The sequence below is a fragment of the Petromyzon marinus genome, chromosome 50 (genome assembly GCF_048934315.1).
Source record: "Petromyzon marinus isolate PM22_M1 ecotype Great Lakes invasive population chromosome 50, UKy_Petmar_22M1.pri1.0, whole genome shotgun sequence".
NCBI classification, from domain to species: Eukaryota; Metazoa; Chordata; class Hyperoartia; order Petromyzontiformes; family Petromyzontidae; genus Petromyzon; species Petromyzon marinus.
The window spans coordinates 5,998,724-6,024,607 of record NC_133716.1 but is presented as its reverse complement, the minus strand read 5'-3'; the positions used below and the strand labels follow the sequence as shown (position 1 = coordinate 6,024,607).

General features: G+C 49.5%; 1 protein-coding gene across 3 annotated transcripts in view; it reads left to right on the top strand.

Annotated features, from left to right (window-relative positions):
• Window positions 1-25,884, top strand: part of ASS1 (argininosuccinate synthase 1) — a 94,133-nt gene that overhangs the window by 8,604 nt on the left and 59,645 nt on the right. For all 3 annotated transcript variants that reach the window (XM_076074836.1, XM_076074837.1, XM_032973011.2), the window contains 5 exons: window positions 17,337-17,452; window positions 17,789-17,857; window positions 18,832-19,020; window positions 20,941-20,997; window positions 21,404-21,478. In XM_076074836.1, the coding sequence (XP_075930951.1) occupies window positions 17,339-17,452; window positions 17,789-17,857; window positions 18,832-19,020; window positions 20,941-20,997; window positions 21,404-21,478 (504 nt within the window). In that variant the 5' untranslated portion in view covers window positions 17,337-17,338. The remainder of the gene's footprint in view (window positions 1-17,336; window positions 17,453-17,788; window positions 17,858-18,831; window positions 19,021-20,940; window positions 20,998-21,403; window positions 21,479-25,884) is intronic.

The window sequence follows — 25,884 nt, the reverse complement described above, 5'->3', positions numbered from 1 at the left end:
GTTGACGAGGCTTATGGGGGGGTGCAGGGAGAAAAGCCGGTGCCACAGCATGGACGGCACCAGCTGGTTCACCACCAAGGTCTTTGTCCTGAATGTGAGGAACTTGCACAGGCGACTCCATGTGCCCAGCCGCTCCTTCACCTTCTCCTCCAGCTCGACCCAGTTCCTCTGCGGTGGTTCCTCCTCTGGTCCGAGGAACACCCCCAGGTGGTGCAGCGATGTTGTGCTCCAATTGATGGCTTTTGCCTTCTCGGGACACTCGATCATGTCCCATGCTCCAACCAGCAGGCCACTGCACTGTTGCCAGTTCATTTTTGATGATGAGGCTTTCGAAAAGACCTCCTGGCACTCATGCAGCAGGGCGACATCATCCAGGGAGCGCAGGATGAGGAGGACGTCGTCAGCGTATGCCGTCAGGACCAACTTGATGCTTGGTTCCCTGAGCACCAGGCTGCTGAGTCTCCGCCTTATGAGACTCAGAAAAGGCTCTAATGCCAGGGCATAAATTTGGCCTGACAATGGGCATCCCTGTCTCACTCCTCGCTCGAATTTGACCGGGGCAGTGAGGGCGCCCGTTGATCTTGATCATGCACTCTGCCTTGGTGTAGAATAGGTGGATCGTTCAGACAAAGGCATCCCCAAAACCAAAGGTCTTGAGGGTTCCCAGCAGGTATTTGTGGTCCACTCTGCCAAAAGCCTTTTCCTGGTCAAGGGCCAGAAACGCAATTGGGATGCCCAACCTCTGGGACACTGCGATGAGGTCCCTGACCAGGAAGATGCCGTCATGGATGGTTCGTCCGGGGATGGTGTAGGACTGGTCCCTGTTTACGACTTGTGCAATCACCCCTTTCAGTCGCAGGGAAAGAGCCTTCGGCAATATTTTGTAGTCTGTGTTCAGGAGGGACACAGGACGCCAGTTTTGAAGGTGCCTCAGGTCTCCGTTCTTGGGAAGCAGAGTGAGCACCGCCCTCCTCCAAGACTGAGGCATCACCCCGGTGACTGAGGCTTCCTCCAGCACCTCTCTGTAGTCCTCCCGCAGGGATGGACAAAAAGTGGCATAAACTCCCCTGTTAGCCCGTCTAACCCTGGGGATTTATTTGGGGCCAGTCCTCTTACAGCTGCGTCAAGGTCAGTCCTGGTTAGCTTTTCCTCTAGCAGCTCTTTCCCGTCTTCCCCCAGGGTGGGTAGACCACTCCATGCCTCCGCCTGGGCCGCTTCCGATGTTTCTTCAGGGGGGAACAGGCTGCTGTAGAAGTCTCTGATGATGGTCGACTTCTGCTGGAGTTCGTGCGCCAGAACACCGTCACTATCAAAGAGGCACTCCATGGATTTGCGTCTCCCGTTCTGCCTCCCAAGGGAGTAGAAAAGCGGGGATCACGTGTCTAGGTCGGTGATGAGCTGCACCCGGGATCGCACAAACGCTCCCCTTGTCTGCTCCTCCTGTAGCCCTTTGAGACGCTCCCTATTCTCCTTGTATTCTCGGAGAAGAGCAGGGTCACTGTCCTCGGCGAGGCGACCCTCCAAATCGAGGGCTCGGGCTTCCATGTCGGTGATGTCCGCCTTCTTCAGTCTGGTGCTCCCCCAGGTGTATTGTTGGCACAACAGCCTGGTGTGCACTTTCCCCATATCCGACCACTGGGCCAGAGAGTCGAACTGCGTTTTGGTTTTTCGCCACTCTTCCCAGAAGTCCTCGAACATTTCTAAGAAGGCGCCATCCTCAAGCAGCGAGTTGTTAAAGTGCCAGTGGGACGCGCCCTCACGGACCCTCTCCAGCCTGATACGGAGCACGATGAGGTTCTGGTCCATGAAGGGTGCCGCCCTGATGCCAGACGTTATGGCGCACGTCACAAAGCTCTTAGAGATGTCAAATCTGTCGAGCCTGGACTGCGTCACCGAGCCATCGCGCCTCGTCCTCGTGTACGTGAACTGGCGTTGGCCCGGGTGATGTATGCACCACACATCCACCAAGGCGGCGTCCTCCAGGAGTCCCTGCATTTCCCTCTTCGGCTGCACTCCCCCCCGGCTGCCCCCCCGAACGATCCAGGGCGCCGAGTTTGCAGTTGTGGTCGCCACCAACAATCACGCACTCGTCGTCTGGGATCCCGGCCAGGTGCCTCCTCAGGAGGTGCAGAAATGGGATCTTCTCCTTGTTGGTCACCGGCGCGTACACGTTCAGTAGGTGGGTGGTGACATTGCCCACCCTGACCGTTATCGCGAGCAGCCTTCCCTTCACCACTTCGGTGTGGGTGATAAGCTCGGGATGAAACCCTTTAGCAAACAGGGTCGTGACTCCACAGGAGGTGTTGTCAAGGTGGCTATAGAAGGAGTCCCCTCCCCACTCCTTCCTCCAGTCATCCTCGTCTTCGACCGTGAGATGCGTCTCCTGAATGAAGAAGACAGAGGCAGCATGTTTCCTCGCAAGAGACATTGCGGAAAACCTCCGCACTGCATCCCTGCCCCCGTTCACGTTCAGGGAGCCGATGTACATAGGCATTGCTTGTTCCTTTCCTCCATGGCATCCCATCTTGTAATTTGTTTGTGGAAATATCTCAGCTTTGCCCTCTCCTTGCACCGGGACTCGAGTCCCTGCTTGGCGAGGAGTCTCTCTGCTTGAGTCACAGAGGCCTTTATTGCCTTGCTGTCCTTCCATCGAGCCAAGGCAATGTCCGCTCTGTCCTTCCTCACGTTGGTCTCGTCGAGGAAGTGCCAGAGATCTTCCGGGGAGACCAGGGGAGTCTGAGGGTCAAAGAGTGTAGACCCCTGGCTGCTCTCACTCCCCACGCTGAAGCAGTCGTCCCGATCTGAATCGATTTCCTCGGCGTCCGGCTCCGCTGGAAGAGCTGCAGCGGCTGGGCTGGCGCATGGCCCAGCGGCGTCCTCTCCCCCATTGTCAGGGATGGCCTGGGATGGCTCCTGCTCAGGCTCTTCGGGTGGGTGGCCCGGTGTCTCTTCCGCTGGTTTTGGGTCAGCAGTGGGACGGGGACCTTCCTCCTCATTCCCATCCATTTCGTCCTTGCCCTTAGTGAGTGTCTCTCCGCCAACTTCTTCCTCTTGGTCAAGGGCTTCATGTATAGCTGGTGGGGAATGAGTCTCTATGACCACAGTAGACGGGTCGATTTGCGTGGCGATGTCGCCTTCATCGTCCACGGTCTCCTGCTGTGGAAACCCTTCCCCAGACGCACGCTGCTTCTTCCTCTTGGCGGGTTTCTTCCTCGCCGCCCACGCGTCACTCAGTGTGGCGTCCGGGAAGGCGATAACCGCGTCTTCGGCGTCTGGCAGCTGTTCTGCTTCCTCCCCTGGTGTGGGGGGTTTCACCGCTTCTTCCTGTTCGAGGTCTGGGAGGGGTTCCTCCTCTGAATTTGACCCTTGAGATCCGGGTCCTTCTGTATTTTTCCTCTTGCGATTTTTCGTTTGAGGCGGCGAAGTTGGGGCCACGACTTCAGGTGTAGGAGGCTGCGTGGCTGGCGGGTCCGGTGTGGGCTGTTGGGGGCCTTGTTGCAATGGGGGCTCTTGCTGCTTTGCCCCCTTTGCTCTGCCTACCTCCCCGCTCTTTTCTCCGACCCTCGCCATCGTTGGTTTAGGGCAATCCCTTCGGAAGTGCCCCTCTTCTTTGCAGAGATTGCATCTGATGCAATCCTTGGCATACAACAGTCTATGGGCAATGCCTGCATAGACATTGACAAAAGAGCCCTCTTCCTGCTGTCCGGGAGTCAGCAGGACGTGCACCTGCCTCTTGAAAGATAAAATGTGAATCAGAGCAGGGTTTCTGCACCCCAGTGACAGGGCACGTACTGGCGACACGATGGTACCCAGCTTGGACACGTGCTCCAACACGGCCTTGTCGGGGATGTAGGGCTGCACGTTCGAAACGACTATTTGCACCGCCACCCAAGTGACGGGTTCCAGCTGGACGTGGAGTACCCCCCACGGTCATCCCCTTCTCGACGGCCGCATCGGCCACCTTTTTCGTCGTCGGGAAGAAGACGGCTTTCCCGCTGATCTTCGAGGCGTTGGTGATGGTGGCTGGTGGGACGATGGTGGCCGGGGCCTCGACGTACGCCTCGATCGTGACGGAGCTCGAGGCGTAGCAGCGGATGCCGTTCTCGCGCAGCGGCAGTGGTCGCTGCGCGCTTGGGGGGGTTGGCCTTGGAGCAGAGGCCCCAGTGGGGGGCCTCGTGACTCCAGGCAGATTGGCAGCTGCTACCTGTAATTAGGTGGCCATTTTGTTCCTCCTACCTTCAAATTCTGCCTGACTGTGATGTTGCGTTTCTATACAGAGCTCCCCTTGAGAGAATGTAAAATGAGGATGAATAAAGAATCCTTGTTTAAGAAAATAATGAAAGAAAAAACGAAAAGAAATAGATGTATTTATTTATTCATAAACTATTTTTATTGAATAAATTAACGTATTGATAAAATATGTAGATGAAGCAGCAAATGCATAAATAAATAGTGAGATCTAAGTATAAATTTACGTGTTAAATAAATGTTCTCTCTCACTCTCCTAGTCTCTCCACTGCTAGCCTGTTCTCTCTCTCTCACTCTCCTAGCCTCTCCACTGCGAGCCTGTTCTCTCTCTCTCACTCTCCTAGTCTCTCCACTGCTAGCCTGTTCTCTCTCTCACTCTCCTAGTCTCTCAACTGCTAGCCTGTTCTCTCTCTCACTCTCCTAGTCTCTTCACTGCTAGCCTGGTTCTCTCTCTCTCACTCTCCTAGTCTCTCTACTGCTAGCCTGTTATCTCTCACTCTCCTAGCCTCTCTACTGCTAGCCTGGTTCTCTCTCTCTCTCACTCTCCTAGTCTCTCCACTGCTAGCCTGGTTCTCTCTCTCACTCTCCTAGTCTCTCTACTGCTAGCCTGTTCTCTCACTCTCCTAGCCTCTCCACTGCTAGCCTGTTCTCTCTCTCACTCTCCTAGTCTCTCCACTGCTAGCCTGGTTCTCTCTCTCACTCTCCTAGTCTCTCTACTGCTAGCCTGTTCTCTCTCACTCTCCTAGCCTCTCCACTGCTAGCCTGTTCTCTCTCACTCTCCTAGCCTCTCTACTGCTAGCCTGTTCTCTCTCTCACTCTCCTAGCCTCTCTACCGCTAGCCTGTTCTCTTTTTTTACGATCAGTGGAAACAAGAAGATGCTCGGTGTAGTCTGCACTTTGCTCCGTTCATTATTTCGTCTTTTTTTTGTTTTTTTATGCTTTGCTTTATGTAACACCCCCCCCCCCCCTTTTAAATCAAAGACTCAACAAAATATTTTTTTTCTGCTCTCCTTACCCCTTCCCTCTCTCTCTACCGCCCTCTCTGCCCCTACTCTCTCTCTCTCCCTCCTCTCTCTCTACCCCCCTCTGTGCCCCCCTCTCTCTCTGTCCCCTCTCTTCCTACTCCATTTCGCTCTCTCTCGCTCACTCTCTCGCTCTCTTTTTTATAACTACGACAAGTGCTGCATCAGCACGCAGCCCTTCCCACTCTCACTCTCCTAGTCTCTCTACTGCTAGCCTGCCTGCCATGCTCCGCTCGCTCCACTGCTGGCCTACACACTGATAGCTTCCCACTGCACACTCTGCTAGCTTCTCTACTGTTAGTCTTATCTACTGTTAGTCTTCTCTACTGCTAGCTTCTCTACCGCTAGTCTTCTCTACCGCTAGTCTTCTCTACCGCTAGTCTTCTCTACCGTTAGTCTTCTCTACCGCTAGTCTTCTCTACCGCTAGTCTTCTTTACCGCTAGTCTTCTCTACCGCTAGTCTTCTCTACTGCTAGTCTTCTCTACCGTTAGTCTTCTCTACCACTAGTCTTCTCTACTGCTAGTCTTCTCTACCGTTAGTCTTCTCTACCGCTAGTCTTCTCTACCGTTAGTCTTCTCTACCGTTAGTCTTCTCTACCGCTAGTCTTCTCTACCGCTAGTCTTCTCTACTGCTAGCTTCTCTACTGTTAGTCTTCTCTACCGCTAGTCTTCTCTACCGCTAGTCTTCTCTACCGTTAGTCTTCTCTACTGCTAGTGTTCTCTACCGCTAGTCTTCTCTACCGTTAGTCTTCTCTACCGCTAGTCTTCTCTACCGCTAGTCTTCTCTACCACTAGTCTTCCCTACCGCTAGTCTTCTCTACCGCTAGTCTTCTCTACTGCTAGCTTCTCTACCGCTAGTCTTCTCTACCGTTAGTCTTCTCTACCGCTAGTCTTCTCTACCGCTAGTCTTCTCTACCGCTAGTCTTCTCTACCGCTAGTCTTCTCTACTGCTAGTCTTCTCTACTGCTAGTCTTCTCTACCGCTAGTCTTCTCTACCGCTAGTCTTCTCTACCGCTAGTCTTCTCTACCGCTAGTCTTCTCTACCGCTAGTCTTCTCTACTGCTAGTCTTCTCTACTGCTAGCTTCTCTACCGCTAGTCTTCTCTACTGTTAGTCTTCTCTACTGCTAGTCTTCTCTACTGCCAGCTTCTCTACCGTTAGTCTTCTCTACCGCTAGTCTTCTCTACCGCTAGTCTTCTCTACCGCTAGTCTTCTCTACCGCTAGTCTTCTCTACTGTTAGTCTTCTCTATCGTTAGTCTTCTCTACTGCTAGCTTCTCTACCGTTAGTCTTCTCTACCGCTAGTCTTCTCTACTGTTAGTCTTCTCTACCGCTAGTCTTCTCTACCGCTAGCTTCTCTACCGCTACTCTTCTCTACTGCTAGTCTTCTCTACCGCTAGTCTTCTCTACCGCTAGTCTTCTCTACCGCTAGTCTTCTCTACCGCTAGTCTTCTCTACCGCTAGTCCTCTCTACCGCTAGTCTTCTCTACTGCTAGTCTTCTCTACTGTTAGTCTTCTCTACTGTTAGTCTTCTCTACCGCTAGTCTTCTTTACCGCTAGTCTTCTCTACCGCTAGTCTTCTCTACCGCTAGTCTTCTCTACCGCTAGTCTTCTCTACCGTTAGTCTTCTCTACTGTTAGTCTTCTCTACTGTTAGTCTTCTCTACCGCTAGTCTTCTCTACCGCTAGTCTTCTCTACCGCTAGTCTTCTCTACCGCTAGTCTTCTCTACCGCTAGTCTTCTCTACCGCTAGTCTTCTCTACCGCTAGTCTTCTTTACCGTTAGTCTTCTCTACCGCTAGTCTTCTCTACCGCTAGTCTTCTCTACCGTTAGTCTTCTCTACTGCTAGTCTTCTCTACCGCTAGTCTTCTCTACCGCTAGTCTTCTCTACTGCTAGTCTTCTCTACTGCTAGTCTTCTCTACCGCTAGTCTTCTCTACCGCTAGTCTTCTCTACCGCTAGTCTTCTCTACTGCTAGTCTTCTCTACTGCTAGTCTTCTCTACTGCTAGTCTTCTCTACCGCTAGTCTTCTCTACAGCTAGTCTTCTCTACTGCTAGTCTTCTCTACCGCTAGTCTTCTCTACCGTTAGTCTTCTCTACTGCTAGTCTTCTCTACTGCTAGCCTGGTTCTCTCTCTCGCTCTCCTAGCTTCTCTACCGCTAGCTTCTCTACTGCTCGCCTCTCCAACCTCGCCCTTGCCTCCAGTGGGGGGTTAAGCCATCACCGCTGGAGAGGACGAGGCGGGGCGTCTCTCGCCTTCACTTCGCCAAACTCGACTCCCCCTCCCTCCCTCTCTCTCTCCCACGCTCCCCTACACATCCCCCTTCTCGTTAACCCCTCGTTAATTAAGTTGGGGACCTCCCCGTCGCCTCACGCGCCGTGGCTTCCGCCGTTATCGCCTCGATCCCCCGTCAGCCTGGCGCCTGTCCCGCGCCTGCAACTTGCGGGCAGACGATCGCCGCTGTCCATCTGCATTGGCCGGCTCCTCTCTCGCTCTCTCTCGCCTGGTCGCCCCGATGCGACAGCGCTGTCCGTAAAGGGGCCGTCCATAAATGACATCACGCGATTTTGGACGATTTTTGATTTATGGACGGCTTCTTTAGCAAATCCCCCGCGCGCGCCTAACTCCAGCTCCACTGCTGGCTTGATGGCTTCTCTTCCATGGCAGCAAACCGCGTGAACAGCGATTATTATTCTCTTCGGTTCTGTCGGTAAAGTCAGGCAGCAAGAAGATGCATTATTCTAACAATAACAACGCCATTTGTGCGGTTGAAAGCGCCACAGAGTCTCGAGATCGATTTTTTTAATTTTATTTTTGCAGGAGCGTTCTGCACAGGGGGATGTTTCGGCCAATTCCATTTCGAGGGCATAAAGGAAAGATGTTTGTTGATTTTAAATCACGGTTCCTGAATACAGATCCCAAGATCCCCCCCCCCACCCAACCCTCGAAACGCCAATTGGCAAATAAGAAACTTCACATATTCTTGGTTCTTTTGGTAAAGTCACGTAGAAGGGAAACAATAAAATAATAAAAATATAATTTTATTGTTTTCTATTTTTTATTATTTCATTGTTTCCCTTCACGTAGAAGGGAAACAATAAAATAATACAAATCTAATTTTAATGTTTTATATTTTTATTATTTTATTGTTTTATATTTTTATTATTTTATTGTTTCCCTTCTACGTGGTGACTTTACAAAAAGAACCAAGAATATGAATCCCTGCAGTCACGAAAGCTTTAAATCAAAAGAAAGATCACAGTTTAACACGTTAGGCTTTCGCGACCAATATCATCCATAATAGAGAGGGTTTTTTTGGGTTAGATCGCGTAAATATATAAATGTGTCGATTGTAAATGTTGTGGCTTGGCTGTCCAACACACAACCGGTGTGCTGTACTAGCGATGAATTGGCCACGTTCTGTTTACGTGACAACCCTTACTAGTTGGCTGTGTCGGGTGGTGGCGGGTTTAACGACACAACATTTCTATATTTACGCGATCTAACCCAAAAAAAACCCTCTGTTACGGAAGAAAGAGCACTGTTGAATGATGGTGTAATACTAGCAGGGAGTTCATACGTGCCTTGAATTGAGCAAGGTTAGCATTGTTATTATAATAAGCGTGTAAAGGAGACAACGGTGGGAGGGAGTTTAAAAGTGGAGCGCTGTAAGGGGAGACGCATACAAATAAGTTGTGTGGCCTGCAGCGCAGTGAGTGAGCGAGCGAGTGAGTGGGTGAGTGCGTGCGTGAGCGAGCGAGTGAGTGGGTGAGGGCGTGCGTGAGCGAGCGAGTGAGTGGGTGAGCGAGCGGTTGAGCGAGTGGGTGAGTGGGTGGGGAACTAGATGAGTGGGTCCGTGGGTGAGTGAGTGGGTGAGTGCGTGAGCGAGCGGGCGAGTGGGTGGGGAAGTAGATGAGTCGGTCCGTGGTTGAGCGAGTGGGTGAGCGAGTGGGAAAGTAGTTGAGTTGGTGAGTGTGTTGTTTTGACCCACAAGTGTGTGAGTGGGCGAGTGAGCGTTTTGGACATTTCAAACGCTCCTGTCGGCCTCAAGGTGCACTTAGCCTGGCTCAAATGCCGTGGCGACGTCACCGCCACTTAGTGGTGAATCGTCGTTCTTGTCGAGTTGGGTTGAGTCGGTGGGAAGAATAGTTTGTTGGGTGAGTGAGTGTTTAAATTGACGACATGCAGTGTAAGTGGTTGTGAGTAAGTGGATGAGTCAGTGCGTTGCTGTGACTTGCAGTGTTAGTTGTTGGTCGAACGCAGATTTTTTTTTTATTCGACGACATGAAACAGACCAAATCTGGTCGACCCGACTCAAAGGAGGGACGGACGTGTGAACAGTTAACATGGTTGGGAGCGATAGGGCATTGATAAATGACGTCACGCAATTTTGGACGATTTTTGACCCCCCACGTCACACGGCGTCACAAAAAGTCAGACCCCCCCCCCTCAAATATGACGTCACAAAGCTCTGCCCCCCCCCCCAACAAAAAAATTAAACATGCTTCAAATCGATTTTGATTTAAAGCTTTTGTGACTGCAGTAATTCATATTCTTAGCTCTTTCGGTAAAGTCACGTTGAAGGGAAACAATAAAATATTAAAGTATATATAAAACAATACAAATTCTCACGACGTTTCGACCATAACGCAAACGGTCATCATCAGGTGATGACCGTTTGTGATGACCGTTTGCGTTATGGTCGAAACGTCGTGAGAATTTTTATTGTTTTATATATATTTTATTATTTTATTGTTTCCCTTCAACGTGACTTTACCTTAAGAGCTAAGAATATGCTTCAAATCGCTTTAAACTATTGTCATTGTGGTGCGTATTTAATGTGCCGCTGCACTCTTGATGTTGTAGGAGAAAACATTTATTTAGAAAGTCTATTTAATTAAGTAGAACGTGTTGTTTATATGTATTTAAAGTTGCGCATTTTGATGTGACGTCACATTTCTCAACCCCCCCCCCCCCCCGTCACACATCGTCACAAATGTCTGACCCCCCCCCCCCAGGTGCGTGACGTCATTTATGGACAGCCCCTTAGGCTTTCTAACCATCTCCACAGCCCGCAATTCCGCATGTAATTTACGCGGTGACTCATTGTGGGCATATGCAGATTTCTAAACCGTCACCGCCTGAGTGATTACGGGAGGAGCGAGAGGGGAATTTGGATGCCAGCAGCCTCTCCTTTTCAAATGACTGCATCCCAAGGCCAAGGCCGTAGCCATGGAGTCAACTTTGGGTGGGACCAGATCTTCCAGAGGGTCTGGGGGTCCCCCCCCCCCCTCCCCAGAAAAAAATGAATTTGAAAGCGAATTTCCTGCCTAAAATATAAAAAAAAATCACTAACACATAGGATGCACTTTTTTTACAATAATGTCTAATAGTGTATTGTATTACGTTGTTCTGTTTTTTTCTTGTTTTTTTTTTACCATTCCTTGTTTCATTGTTTGTAATGACAGAGATTAGGAATTAATAAAGTACACAAGCGGTCTTCTTCAGGTGGAGAGAAAAGAGCTGGCAAGCTTCCAAATGCAGCTGCTTTTAAGGGCTTCAGAGTGAGTAGGCAGAGGAAAGGGCTGCGCTAGAGACAGGGAGAGAGAGGGGGTGAGGCAGAGATGGGAGGTGGGAGGAATTGCACCTCGGTACACCCATCATTGTGCGTACAGGCTAGGCATCATTGTGCGTACAGGCTAGGCATCATTGTGTGTACAGGCTAGGCATCATTGTGCGTACAGGCTAGGCATCATTGTGTGTACAGGCTAGACATCATTGTGTGTACAGGCTAGGCATCATTGTGTGTACAGGCTAGGCATCATTGTGCGTACAGGCTAGGCATCATTGTGCGTACAGGCTAGGCATCATTGTGCGTACAGGCTAGGCATCATTGTGTGTACAGGCTAGGCAGCATTGTGTGTACAGGCTAGGCATCATTGTGTGTACAGGCTAGGCATCATTGTGTGTACAGGCTAGGCATCATTGTGTGTACAGGCTAGGCATCATTGTGCGTACAGGCTAGGCATCATTGTGAAGACAGGCTAGGCATCATTGTGTGTACAGGCTAGGCATCATTGTGTGTACAGGCTAGGCATCATTGTGTGTACAGGCTAGGCATCATTGTGTGTACAGGCTAGGCATCATTGTGCGTACAGGCTAGGCATCATTGTGCGTACAGGCTAGGCATCATTGTGCGTACAGGCTAGGCATCATTGTGCGTACAGGCTAGGCATCATTGTGCGTACAGGCTAGGCATCATTGTGCGTACAGGCTAGGCATCATTGTGCGTACAGGCTAGGCATCATTGTGCGTACAGGCTAGGCATCATTGTGCGTACAGGCTTGGCATCATTGTGCGTACAGGCTAGGCATCATTGTGCGTACAGGCTAGGCATCATTGTGCGTACAGGCTAGGCATCATTGTGCGTACAGGCTAGGCATCATTGTGCGTACAGGCTAGGCATCATTGTGCGTACAGGCTAGGCATCATTGTGCGTACAGGCTTGGCATCATTGTGCGTACAGGCTAGGCATCATTGTGCGTACAGGCTAGGCATCATTGTGCGTACAGGCTAGGCATCATTGTGCGTACAGGCTAGGCATCATTGTGTGTACAGGCTAGGCATCATTGTGTGTACAGGCTAGGCACCATTGTGCGTACAGGCTAGGCATCATTGTGCGTACAGGCTAGGCATCATTGTGCGTACAGGCTAGGCTAAGCTACTATGGAGAGTGTGTGGACGAGACCATGGAAGCTGTTTAACAAAGAATGTGCCCCCTATAAACTCCGAATCGTTGACACTACACGTGCATTGTCCTTGTACTTTGTACCGTTCGCCTTTTGGCGTTCTCTGATCTGACACTGGTGAGACTAGGCCATAGACAAGGCTGGCTTTGGTGTAGGTGAGTCAGTTTCAAAGGCGATGCATATATTATATTATCAGAGAATGTTTGCATGCATGTTCACCAAAAGTACCGCGTGTGGTTAATGCGGACACAATTCTTTGCAACAGGTTTCTCTTCTGTGTTTAAACATCTTAACACCACCTCCTGTTTCATTGCCAGAAAGGGTAAAACCTATTCTTATTTTTCACGCTTTGATACTGGCAAAAGGTATTCCATGACACTGCATAGCTGCTATGTGGATTGTTATTATATCGAAGGGCACTGTAAGGCATGGTGACGTCTTGGGGGGGGGGGGGGGGGAGGTCTTCATCCAGCAGTGGATTGACCATGGCTGTTTTGTGATGATTATATGATGACGAAGCATGTACATGTAAGCAGGGGGAATGCCTACCTTGACAAATAGATTCGTTTAAATTTACGCTGCAAAAAAAGTTCAGGTTAACCCTAAACGGCCCTCCTATTTTAACGATTTAAGGCGATGTTAATGACGAATGCGGTGAACGGGTTTTTTTTGTTTGTTTGTATTTTTCCGCAACTTTCAATGTCTGGGCCTCGCTGCGCGCTGCGTCGCACCACTATCCGGGTAGTTAACCTCGCATTCAATGAACTCTCAGAGCCAGGGTGAACATCCGACTCCGACGTATTTAATCAATTGGAACGAGTTAAAACCGATGGAAAAACGCAGCTCGGACAACGTGTGTAGTGACGCGGCGCCGACTGCTGTCCAGCAGCGGCTACTGCGGTGGACAGTCAGCGCACTCAACGCCGTCGAGCATATAGCCACGGGCGTGCCGGCAGGGCGGAGGAACTAGGGCAAGGGTCACGGAAGGGAGCTCGCGGGTTCGAGAAGGGAGGCGTGCCGGCAGGGCGGAGGAACTAGGGCAAGGGTCACGGAAGGGAGCTCGCGGGTTCGAGAAGGGAGGCGTGGCCAGGGCGGAGCCAGGCCGCTCCGAGTAGAAATAAAAGCAGCGGAGAGCGGGAGCTCCGGGCTGCCGGGTTCTGGGAGTGGACTCGTCTCACTGGTGAGACAAGGCCGCTACTATACACTACTATATACTACACTATTATACACTACACTATACAACAAGGCTGTAATTATAATATTCAAATATGCTCAAAATGTCCCCCCCAATATATTGCTATTAAAAAAAATGTCATAATTGCTATGCTATGTAAATAAAATAAAACTATTTGCTAAACCTTGGCCACAATATCTGCACTTGTCTTCATATAAATCAATGCGTAGATTTATGTTTATATGATTGTGGTTATGGTTGTACTTTATTAATCCCTAATCTATGCCATTACATACAATGAAACAAGAAATGGTAAAAAAAAGTTAAAACAGAGCAATGTAATACAATAACACTCTTAGACATTATTGTGAAAAAGAGAGTCCATCCCACGTGTCAGTGAATTTTAAAATATTCTAGGCAAGATATTAGTTTTCAAATTTAGATTATTTTCTAGGTTGGGACCCCCAGATCCCCTGGAAGATTTGGTCCCCCCCCAGTCTCCATGGCTACGGCCTTGCTATACAATACAATATACACTACATTACTATACACTACACTATACACTACACTACTATACACAACACTATACTACACTATTATACACTACACTATACACTACACTATACAATATACACTACATTACTATACACTCCACTATACACTACACTATTATACGCGACACTATACACTACACTATACAATACAATATACACTACATTACTATACACAACTTTACACTCCACTATACACTATTCTATACTCCACTATTATACACTACACTACACAGTACACTATACAATATACACTACATTACTATACACTACTATACACTCCACTATACACTACACGACTATACACTACACTATTATACACTACACTATACAATATACACTACATTACTATGCACTACTATACACTCCACTATACACTACACTACTATACACTACACTATACTACACTATTATACACTACACTATACAATACAATATACACTACATTACTATACACTACTATACACTCCACTATACACTACAATATACACTACATTACTATACACTATTACACACTACACTATACACTATACAATACAATATACACTACATTACTATACACTACTATACACTACACTATACACTACACTATACAATACAATATACACTACATTACTATACACTACTATACACTCCACCATACACTACAATATACACTACATTACTATACACTACACTATACACTACACTATACAATACAATATACACTACATTACTATACACTACTATACACTACACTTTACACTACTATACACTACACTATTCTATGCTACACTATTATACACTACACTATACAATATACACTACATTACTATGCACTACTATACACTCCACTATACACTACACTACTATACACTACACTATACTACACTATTATACACTACACTATACAATACAATATACACTACATTACTATACACTACTATACACTCCACTATACACTACAATATACACTACATTACTATACACTATTACACACTACACTATACACTATACAATACAATATACACTACATTACTATACACTACTATACACTACACTATACACTACACTATACAATACAATATACACTACATTACTATACACTACTATACACTCCACCATACACTACAATATACACTACATTACTATACACTACACTATACACTACACTATACAATACAATATACACTACATTACTATACACTACTATACACTACACTTTACACTACTATACACTACACTACTCTATACTACACTATACACTACACTACTATACACTACACTATTCTATGCTACACTATTATACACTACACTATACAATATACACTACATTACTATACACTACTATACACTTCACTATACACTACAATATACACTACATTACTATACACTATTACACACTACACTATACACTACTATACACTACACTATTCTATGCTACACTATTATACACTACACTATATAATACGATATACACTACATTACTATACACTACACGACTACACACTACACTACCACAAACCTGCCAACCCCTTATCAGTGCCTACCTTTTACAGACCAATTCAGACCTCATTGGCCACCCCGTGCCCCTTATAAATCTCAAAGCTACAATGTCCCTATCACAAGGGATTAACACAAACTAATAGACAAAAACATCATTTTTTGCCCGTGTTGAAACGGCTGTACGCCGTATGGACCTGAGAACTTGATTTTCCTGTTCAATAATACGGGGTTATTATATCTTGTGGGTTGACACGGTTCAAGATGCGAATCGACGGATTAACTGAGGGTGAGCTCTAAGTGCCACGTGCATAGAGACTAAGATCCCCTTCCCCACCCTATAGCCTCAACGAGACTGTTGGGGCAAGTGCTGTTAGCGAGCAGCAGCAGCAACATCTGAAGGTCGCCCACTGTGGTACACGAGGGGGGGGTGGGTGCTCAGCACCACGCCCGGCCGCCTTTGTCTCCCCCAGTGCCGAAGTTTTCCTGACACACCGCACCAGGGGAGGCCCAGGACCGGCTCAGATAATCGTCAGTTATTGGTCTTGAGTGGGAATCGGATTTGGACTATATATATGTGTGTTGAACTTTTTTCGCACCTTACGTAGCCAACCATGCACGGTATTGGCGTGAGAAAGGGCCTAATACAGCAGTGTTACTGTTTTACCATAATTCGCAACGGTGTTGTACAAAGATCCTCTGTCTAGCCTTAACAGACTGTTGGGGCAAGCGCAAGTTAGCGAGTAGCACCTATGAAGGCCGGCAGGACGGCACTTTAGGGGTTGGGTGGCCAGCACCACGCCCGGCCGCCTTTGTCTCCCTAATGACGGTGTTAACACACCGCACCAAGTTCGCATGTGTAGATTAAAAAAAACACACCCACTGGGTTGAGCACTTTGGATTTTGAGGCCGAGTCGACCCAGAGGGATGCCCAGGACCGGTTCACATAATCGTCACCGGTGGTGGCCGTGAGCAGGAATCGAACCCGGGTCGCCGGGTTCGTAGTGCAGCGTAGCGCTAACCACTACACTACCGCTCCCCCCCCACACACGCACGCGTGCGTCCATAGGTACACATACACGCGCTTGCTGCAGACACACACAACTTTCAGGGTGCGTACGGCAGTAAACGACTGAAATAATAAAGCAATGCTGGGCGAAGAACGCCTTAGACCTGCAACACATTTGTATTTCACTTTACCCGCCATCAGCAGGCACACTCCGCTACGCTTCCGCACACGGGTCACATGACAGATGTGACGTCACAGCTCACTTGCGTGCTAAATATATATGGATTATTGCGCTCCCCCCCCCCCCAAAAAAAAAAATATAAAAGTCTATTTTTATAATTTTTGCATGGTATACAGTCTGGAAAGTACCCAAATTTTCAAGTTTGTTGCATGTCGGGAAGTACCTTATACATTTTGAACAGACACACACATTCACACATTTCCCTTTTATATATCTAGATCACTTTAATAGTGCTGTTTGTTGCTGGCCGCTTGGCGTGTTGGGCACTGTGTGTCGTGCGTTTATATGTACCGTACGTGCAGGGTGGCCCAAAAGTCGGTACACACGGGGTTATATTTATTTTAACGAACCACATCGGGTTGCTTAATTTTTTTGTAACGAATATTTAAACTGACCTCCATTAACATTTATGGATGCACCAATTCTCTTTTGGAACGAACTTCAGATTTTTTTTTAATATATATGTTGCAGATGCATTCTTTGAACATTCGCCAATTATATTTTTGTCTACCTGCAGTGTTCTTGGTAGAGTTTTGTGAGTATCATCTGTAAAAGGAAGACGAAAAGTAAATATCAATGATGATAATAGAAAAAAATATTAACTCTAAAGAAGAAAAACTAAAACATTCCATGCCAGTGTCAAAAGACGTGAACAAAAAATCCTGCATCCTGACTTTTGGGCCACCTTGTGCAGTACACTATGATATACTTGTAAACAGCCGCTGGGCACAAGGCCCAGGACGCCAAACGGCCAGGAGCAGACAGGTGCTGCTGCTCACTACTAACGGCACTTGCCCCAACAGTCTGCTAAAGTCTATGTTGGTGTGTGTTGGGGGGGAACTTTGTCTTTGTGCCTGGTGCAGCGATGTCTGGAAAGGGTAACGGCGGTACGGTGGTGCTCGCCTACAGCGGAGGGCTGGACACGTCCTGCATCCTGGTGTGGCTCAAAGAGCAAGGGTACGAGGTCATCGCCTTCCTGGTACGGATGCGTCAGCGTCGTCGTCGGCAGCGGCGCTCGGCTGTCATCAATCGCCCATTATTGTCACCGCTGCCTCGTCGGCCTCGTCGTCGTATTCGTCGTGATATTCACGGCTGTAATTGTCATCTTTTGGAGCTGATTTTTATTTTATTTTATCGATTGTTGTCCTGCCCCCGCACCTGCGATTGTGGTCACGTGTGTGTTGTGTGTGTGTACGTGGGGAGCAGCAGTGCTGGCCTTTATAGGTGCCCACTCACAGCACTTGTCCCAAAGATCCGTTGAGGCTATACGGGGGAGGGGATCTTTGTCTCATCTCCACTTGTTCTATCTGCCCAGGCCAACATTGGGCAGGATGAGGACTTTGAAGCGGCCAGGAAGAAAGCGGAGAGCTTGGGCGCCAGCAAGGTGAGGACGTCCCTGGTTCTGTCCCTCGACGTGGCCCCGTAACCCATGAACACAGTTCGAACTCTGCGTCTAGGTACAGCACACACGGTACAAGCAAATGTAATGTTACGGCTCTTAAAATATTTTTACCAAAAAAAAATTATCGGTTTGGCCGTCAATCGACGAACGTCACTCGCGCGTGTTGCAGAGCGGGATGGAGAATGCTGCCCCGTGCTGTGTGCGGACCAGTGTGTCACCTTGAAGTGATCTCGGAGGTAGCTCAGTGATATCTGCTTCAGTGGACCATTCTTCAACACCGTTCTCCAAAACTATATATTTATTATAAAAAGAAAAAAACATTTTACGAGGTAAGGCTCACTGGGCCTGTGTAGCTCTTTTTCAGAAGCGACCTGGCCACGAATAATAGCTCAACGAAAGTGGCTCATCACGTGGACATTTATCGCAGCTAAATAATCTAAACGCGTGTTTTTAAACGGGAAGGGAAAAAACTGGAGGACCCGGAGAAAAATCGAAGCAACGAGGGGGAGAGACGCATTCAAACTCCAAATATACAGCAGGTGGCAGGGTCCGGACCGAACCCAAAACCTCCTGTATACCAGGCGAGGTATTTAACATCTTGCCACCACGGCGCCCATTGCCATGCGAGAGTTCCGAACGGATTTTGCCTGAAGACGACCGCTTGTGTTGCGATCGAAACGTCGTAGTTTTTTTGTTTGTTATTTTCTTTGAACCTATCTATGTGGCTTAACCGAAAGACCCAAAGAATATGAATTCCTGCAGTCACGAAAGCTTTAAGTCAATATTTGGATTCTTCGCCGCCTGACACTATGCAGCCTCCAGCTCAATTGGTGATAAAAAATTTGGGTGAAAACGTTTTCCTCGTATCGCTCATCGTTATTTATTGCTATCGCCGGAACGTAAAACGCTCACGGTGCTCAACCACGCCGGCTCGCGGCCGTCTCCCGCTCCCGCAGGTGTTCGTGGAGGACTTGCGGGAGGAGTTTGTGCGCGAGTTCGTGTGGCCCGCGGTGTGCGCCAACGCCCGCTACGAGTCGCGCTACCTGTTGGGCACGGCGCTGGCGAGGCCCTGCATTGCCCGGCGCCAGGTGCTGATCGCGCGCCGCGAGGGCGCCACGTACGTCTCCCACGGGGCCACCGGCAAGGTGGGCCAGAGGCTGCGCCGCGCGTTGGTCGCACGGGCGGAGTGGGCGAGAGACTCCAGAGCCTTGGTCACGGGAGATGTTGGGTTAGACTCCAGAACCTGGTCATGAGAGAGAGGTTGGGTTAGACTCCAGGGCCTGGTCACAGGAGATGTTGGGTTAGACTCCAGAGCCTGGTCACAGGAGATGTTGGGTTAGACTCCAGAACCTGGTCATGAGAGAGAGGTTGGGTTAAACTCCAGGGCCTGGTCACAGGAGAGGTTGGGTTAGACTCCAGAACCTGGTCATGAGAGAGAGGTTGGGTTAGACTCCAGAACCTGGTCACAGGAGATGTTGGGTTAGACTCCAGAGCCTGGTCACAGGAGAGGTTGGGTTAGACTCCAGAACCTGGTCACAGGAGATGTTAGGATAGTCTCCAGAACCTGGTCATGAGAGAGAGGTTGGGTTAGACCCCAGAGCCTGGTCACGGGAGAGGTTGGGTTAGACTTCAGAACCTGGTCACAGGAGAGGTTGGGTTAGACTCCAGAACCTGGCCACAGGAGATGTTGGGTTAGACTCCAGAACCTGGTCACAGGAGAGGTTGGGTTAGACTCGAGAACCTGGTCATGAGAGATGTTGGGTTAGACTCCAGAACCTGGTCATGAGAGATGTTGGGTTAGACTCCAGAACCTGGTCACTGGAGAGGTTGGGTTAGACTCCAGAACCTGGTCACAGGAGAGGTTGGGTTAGACTCCAGAACCTGGTCATGAGAGAGAGGTTGTGTTAGACTCCAGTGCCTGGTCACAGGAGATGTTGGGTTAGACTCCAGAGCCTGGTCACAGGAGAGGTTGGGTTAGACTCCAGAGCCTGGTCACAGGAGATGTTGGGTTAGACTCCAGAACCTGGTCACAGGAGAGGTTGGGTTAGACTCCAGAGCCTGGTCACAGGAGATGTTGGGTTAGACTCCAGAACCTGGTCACAGGAGAGGTTGGGTTAGACTCCAGGGCCTGGTCACAGGAGATGTTGGGTTAGACTCCAAAGCCTGGTCACAGGAGATGTTGGGTTAGACTCCAGAACCTGGTCACAGGAGAGGTTGGGTTAGACTCCAGGGCCTGGTCACAGGAGATGTTGGGTTAGACTCCAAAGCCTGGTCACAGGAGATGTTGGGTTAGACTCCAGAACCTGGTCACAGGAGAGGTTGGGTTAGAATCCAGGGCCTGGTCACAGGAGATGTTGGGTTAGACTCCAGAACCTGGTCACAGGAGATGTTGGGTTAGACTCCAGAACCTGGTCACAGGAGATGTTGGGTTAGACTCCAGAACCTGGTCACGGGAGAGGTTGGGTTAGACTCCAGAACCTGGTCATGAGAGAGAGGTTGTGTTAGACTCCAGAGCCTGGTCATGAGAGAGGTTGGGTTAGACTCCAGAACCTGGTCACAGGAGAGGTTGGGTTAGACTCCAGAACCTGGTCACAGGAGAGGTTGGGTTAGACTCCAGATCCTGGTCACAGGAGAGGTTGGGTTAGACTCCAGAACCTGGTCATGAGAGATGTTGGGTTAGACTCCAGAACCTGGTCATGAGAGAGAGGTTGGGTTAGACTCCAGAACCTGGTCACGGGAGATGTTGGGTTAGACTCCAGAGCCTGGTCACAGGAGAGGTTGGGTTAGACTCCAGAACCTGGTCACAGGAGAGGTTGGGTTAGACTCCAGACTGTGGCGTATGAACAGATGAATTCATGGATGTGCGAGAAAACTGATTAAAATGCACTCATGTCGGCTACTTAAATCAGCTGAGAGACAATTGAAATCACACCTTTATAGCAAGGAAAAGCTGGTTAAACATGCTGCAAAAGGTTGAAAAAACATATTCGTCAATGAATGAGTGGAAGAATGAGTTCAAGGAACGAATAAGTGAGTGTTTCGTTCGCCTGTGTCTACGCTTGCAGGGAAACGATCAAATCCGGTTCGAGCTCACCTGCTACGCACTCTACCCAGGGGTCAAGGTGAGATCGTGATCCCAGATGACCTCAGCCTTGGGGTTGTGACCCCAGAGCTCAGGGGTCGTCACCTACAGCCTAGGAGTTGTGACCCCACATCTCAAGGGTTGTGACCGCACAGCTCAGGTGTCGTGACCTACAGCCTAGGAGTTGTGACCCCACAGCCCAGGAGTCGTCACCTCACATCCCAAGGGTCGTGATCCCATGGCCCAGGGGTCGTTACCCACAACCTAGGAGTTGTGACCCCACAGCCCAGGGGCCATGACCCCATAGGCCAGGGGTTGTGAACCCACAGCCCAGGGATCGTGTGTGCATTTTTGCGGGTGTATATTTGTATCGTTTGATATCCGTTTATTGTTGTTATTTTCCCTATTGCGATCCCATTTGTTTTTTGCGCTCCTCCTTTCCGCAGATCATCGCGCCATGGCGTCTTCCCGAATTTTTCAACCGGTTCCAAGGCCGCAACGACCTCTTTGAATACGCAAAGGTGGGAACTTGACCTGCACGACCCTGTCCCCCTGGGCGGTGGCTTCAGCTGCACGCAGCTCAGAAGCGCTGGGACCGCCTCGTGATTCCAATCTGAGTTTCCGGCCGCCAGTGTTTGTAAACCGGGCTGTCGAGTGCGGGGAGTTGACGATCTCGGCCCGCTCACCGATATGACTCTCATAGAAACCCTTAGACTCCCGTAGAGACCCGCGCGCTCGTACAGAGACCCACACACTCGCATAGAAACCCATAGGCTTCCCGAAACCAAACAATTACATCGAATTAGATTTGCACCTGTGCGTAGCGATATGGCTAAATTCCAGCTCTCTTTTGTGGGTAAAGAAACAATTGCTCCGGCGTGAATGGAACGTAGAAACGTCACCCACCACCACCACCACCATCATCGTCGTCATCGTCGTCGTCATCATCGTCAGTCGCTTGCCCACTTGCCGGAGTGTGAAGGTCTCATCGGAGACACCCCCAGGCTGCCCTGTTACCCTGAGCGCGCGCCATCACGCCGAACCCGGTTTTGTTGACGTCGGCTGCCGACGGTGGCCGCACGGTCTCCCCGTCAACCGCGGTCGGTCCCGGGGGTTCGCCACCAGGGTCAGCCCCAGTCCCGCGGTAGAACCGCCGCCGCCACCGCCGCCGTACTTGATGATGGTGGCGCGAGTGGGGGGGGGGGGGCTCCGGAGCGATCGCCCCAGGTCGTGTCCGCACGGGATGACGTCGGGTCTGAAGAGGGCGAAGTCCCCTGACCATCGATTTCGGTCACCGCCAGGGGAGATGCTGTTAGACGACAGGCCCCCCACTCACGAAAACGTGGCAGGAACCTTCGTGTCTGGCCACTTCAGTTCCTTGGCCACGGCTAACATCAGCATGCGAGTCGTATCTGAACCGGTTCTGGCCCTCCTTCACAAAGTAGTGACTAACTGGCACGTTTTGTCTCCGTGACAAACCTTACTCATTGGCCGTGTGTCGGGTGGTCGCGGCTTAACGACACATTTATACTCACGCGAAGGGCCCCCAACTCGCGAAAACGTGGCAGGACCCTCCAGAAACATTAGTTTATTTGAGACTCGATGAGGCTGTCCTGGGTCGACAAGAATAGTCGTAATAAAAACAGGTCCGCTTGTTTTGCCATGCTACTGTCTTGTCGCAGGGTGGGAGAATGCTGCCCCCTATGGGGTGATCTCAGAAATAGTTCTGCGATATCCGCTTCTGCGGGCCACTGCCAGCGCTCTGCTGGAGATCCGTACGAATTCAACGCCTCGTGACGTGACACCGGTGGCACATTTTGGGAACGGAATTGGGGGAAAGGGACCACAGAAGATGCAAATCAAAAATAAAAAGTTTCGAATCCTTTTAGACGATTTCTGGATCAACAAGTCGGGGTTTACGTGGCCGGAGAGAAGGCCGGGTGACCCGGAGCTCGGATGTCTGGGCTGACATCAATGAAATTCTGAGTTTGGAATCCAAATTTAGGCCGCTCTTGCTTTTAAATCTGGACTCTCGCGTGTCGTCTTAGTAGTCGGTAGCAGCACGAAAAATAAATCCCATGAGCTTGCCCGGCAGCCTCTGTGGAAATTTCTACTCCCTGTAGTGTTGAGCTGTGGCCACGTGGGGTCACTGTGCACACACGCCGAGTGACATGGGAAACACGGCACTTTTAAACTAAACTGTAAATTGTGAGAATAGGTTTTCCCCTTTTTTCTGGCAACAAAACAGGTATTAAGATGTTAAAACACCAAACTGAAACCTTTTACAAGGAATAATGTCTGCATTAACCACAATACTTGTGGTAAGAATTCAAACAAAAAACATACTTTGATAATATATGCATTGTCTTTTAAACTTGTAAATTATTTTAATTTTACCAGGGTAAGGTCCCACTGAGCTATACAGCTGTGTTTCAGAAGCGATCTGGCCACAAATAATAACCCAACGAAGCGGTTCATCATCATCACGTGGAAATTCATAGCAGACAAATACTCTAAACGCACGTCGATTCTAAATGTGGAGGGAAAAAACCGGAGGACCCGGAGAAAAATCCACGCGACCACGTGGATAAAACGCAAACTCCAAATATACAACGGGCATCAGGGTGGGAATCTAATCCACGCCCTCCTGTATACCAGGCGAAGTAGTTAAAATCTCGCCACGGTGACACTCGCAGTTGTATCCTGGCAACACCTCGGCAGCCAGTATACAATAGAGCGGCGATACAGATTGGATTAATGCGGCGGCGTCGAGATGTAACTGCAGCTCAAGGCGCTGTGGGGTGTTCATGGTGGTGTACCGATGCGGGCGCCTCCTTCACAGGTGCTCGCTCACAGCACTTGCCCCAACAATCTGTTCAAGGCTGCACGGTGGGGGGGGGGGGGGGGGAGGAATCTTTGTACTGATACGTCGATCCAAAGATTAACATCGACCCGTGAGGCTCACGATACATGCATGGAATCGCTTGTGAAGGTAGAGTTGATTTAACACATTCCTGCGGAGGGAGCTGGTAGGAACGTTAGGTTGCTCGGTCAATGGCCAGGGTCAACGGCGGCGTGGTGTATTTCGCAAATATGCCCGACTGTGAGGGCGGGCACAAGCCGGCGTGAGTAGGTTAAACGTTGAGTTTTATAAGGGCACCACGGGGTGACCAGCCCCTCCCCACCTAGCCCCTCCCCACCCTCGCCAGCCCCTCTTCACCCTCCCCTCCCCACCCATCCCCTCCCCACCCTCCCCTCTCCACCCAGCCCCACCCCTCCCATTTTATCCGGGTGTCCGGATACACGTGGACAGACATCCACAGACATACACAATTAATCCCCTGCCTCCTGTGAATTAATCCCGGTTGGGCTTCCAGTCCACTACGTTTCCTACCAGTAATGTCCATTAGGAGCGTATTTGTTTTATATCCTGGTGTCCAGATACATGTGAACAGATATCCACAGACATACACAATTAATCCCCTGCCTCCTGTGAATTAATCCCGGTTGGGCTTCCAGTCCACTACGTTTCCTACCAGTAAAAAATGGTTAGCACACTGCCCTCGCAATCTGTCTAGCCACTTGAGTTTGATTCCTTGGCCACGGCTAACATCAGCATGCGAGTCATATCTGAACCGGTTCTGGCCCTCCTTCACAAAGTAGTAACTAACTGGCACGTTTTGTCTCCGTGACAAACCTTACTCATTGGCCGTGTGTCGGGTGGTCGCGGGTTATCGACACATTTATACTCACGTGAAGGGCCCCCAACTCGCGAAAGCATGGCAGGACCCTCCAGAAACATTAGTTCATTTGAGACTCGATGAGGCTGTCCTGGGTCTACAAGAATTGTCGTAATAAAAACACATCCGCTTGTTTTGCCATGCTCCTGTCTTGTCGCAGGGTGAAAGAGTGCTGCCCCCCTATGGGGTGATCTCAGAAATAGTTCTGCGATATCCGCTTCTGCGGGCCACTGCCGGCGCTCTGCTGGAGATCCGTACGAATTCAACGCCTCGTGACGTGACACCGGTGGCACATTTTGGGAACGGATTTGGGGGAAAGGGACCACAGAAGATGCAAATCAGAAATACAAAGTTTTGAATCCGATTGGACGATCTCTGGATCAACAAGTCGGGGTTTACGTGGCCGGAGAGAAGGCCGGGTGACCCGGAGCTCGGATGTCTGGGCTGACATCAATGAAATTCTGAGTTTGGAATCCAAATTTAGGCCGCTCATGCTTTTAAATCTGGACTCTCGCGTGTAGTCCTAGCAGTCGGTAGCAGCACGAAAAATAAATCCCATGAGCTTGCCCGGCAGCCTCTGTGGAAATTTCTACTCCCTGTAGTGTTGAGCTGTGGCCACGTGGGGTCACTGTGCACACACGCCGAGTGACATGGGAAACACGGCACGTTTAAACTAAACTGTAAATTGTGAGAATAGGTTTTCCCATTTTTTCTGGGAACAAAACAGGTATTAAGATGTTAAAACACCAAACTTAAACCGTTTACAAGGAATAATGTCTGCATTAACCACAATACTTGTGGTCAGAATTCAAACAAAAAACATACTCTGATAATATATGCATTGGCTTTGAAACTTGTAAATTATTTTAATTTTACCAGGGTAAGGTCCCACTGAGCTATACAGCTTTGTTTCAGAAGCGATCTGGCCACAAATAATAACCCAACGAAGCGGTTCATCATCATCACGTGGAAATTCATAGCAGACAAATACTCTAAACGCACGTCGATTCTAAATGTGGAGGGAAAAAACCGGAGGACCCGGAGAAAAATCCACGCGACCACGTGGATAAAACGACCACGTGGATAAAACGCAAACTCCAAATATACAACGGGCATCAGGGTGGGAATCTAACCCACGCCCTCCTGTATACCAGGCGAAGTAGTTAAAATCTCGCCACGGTGACACT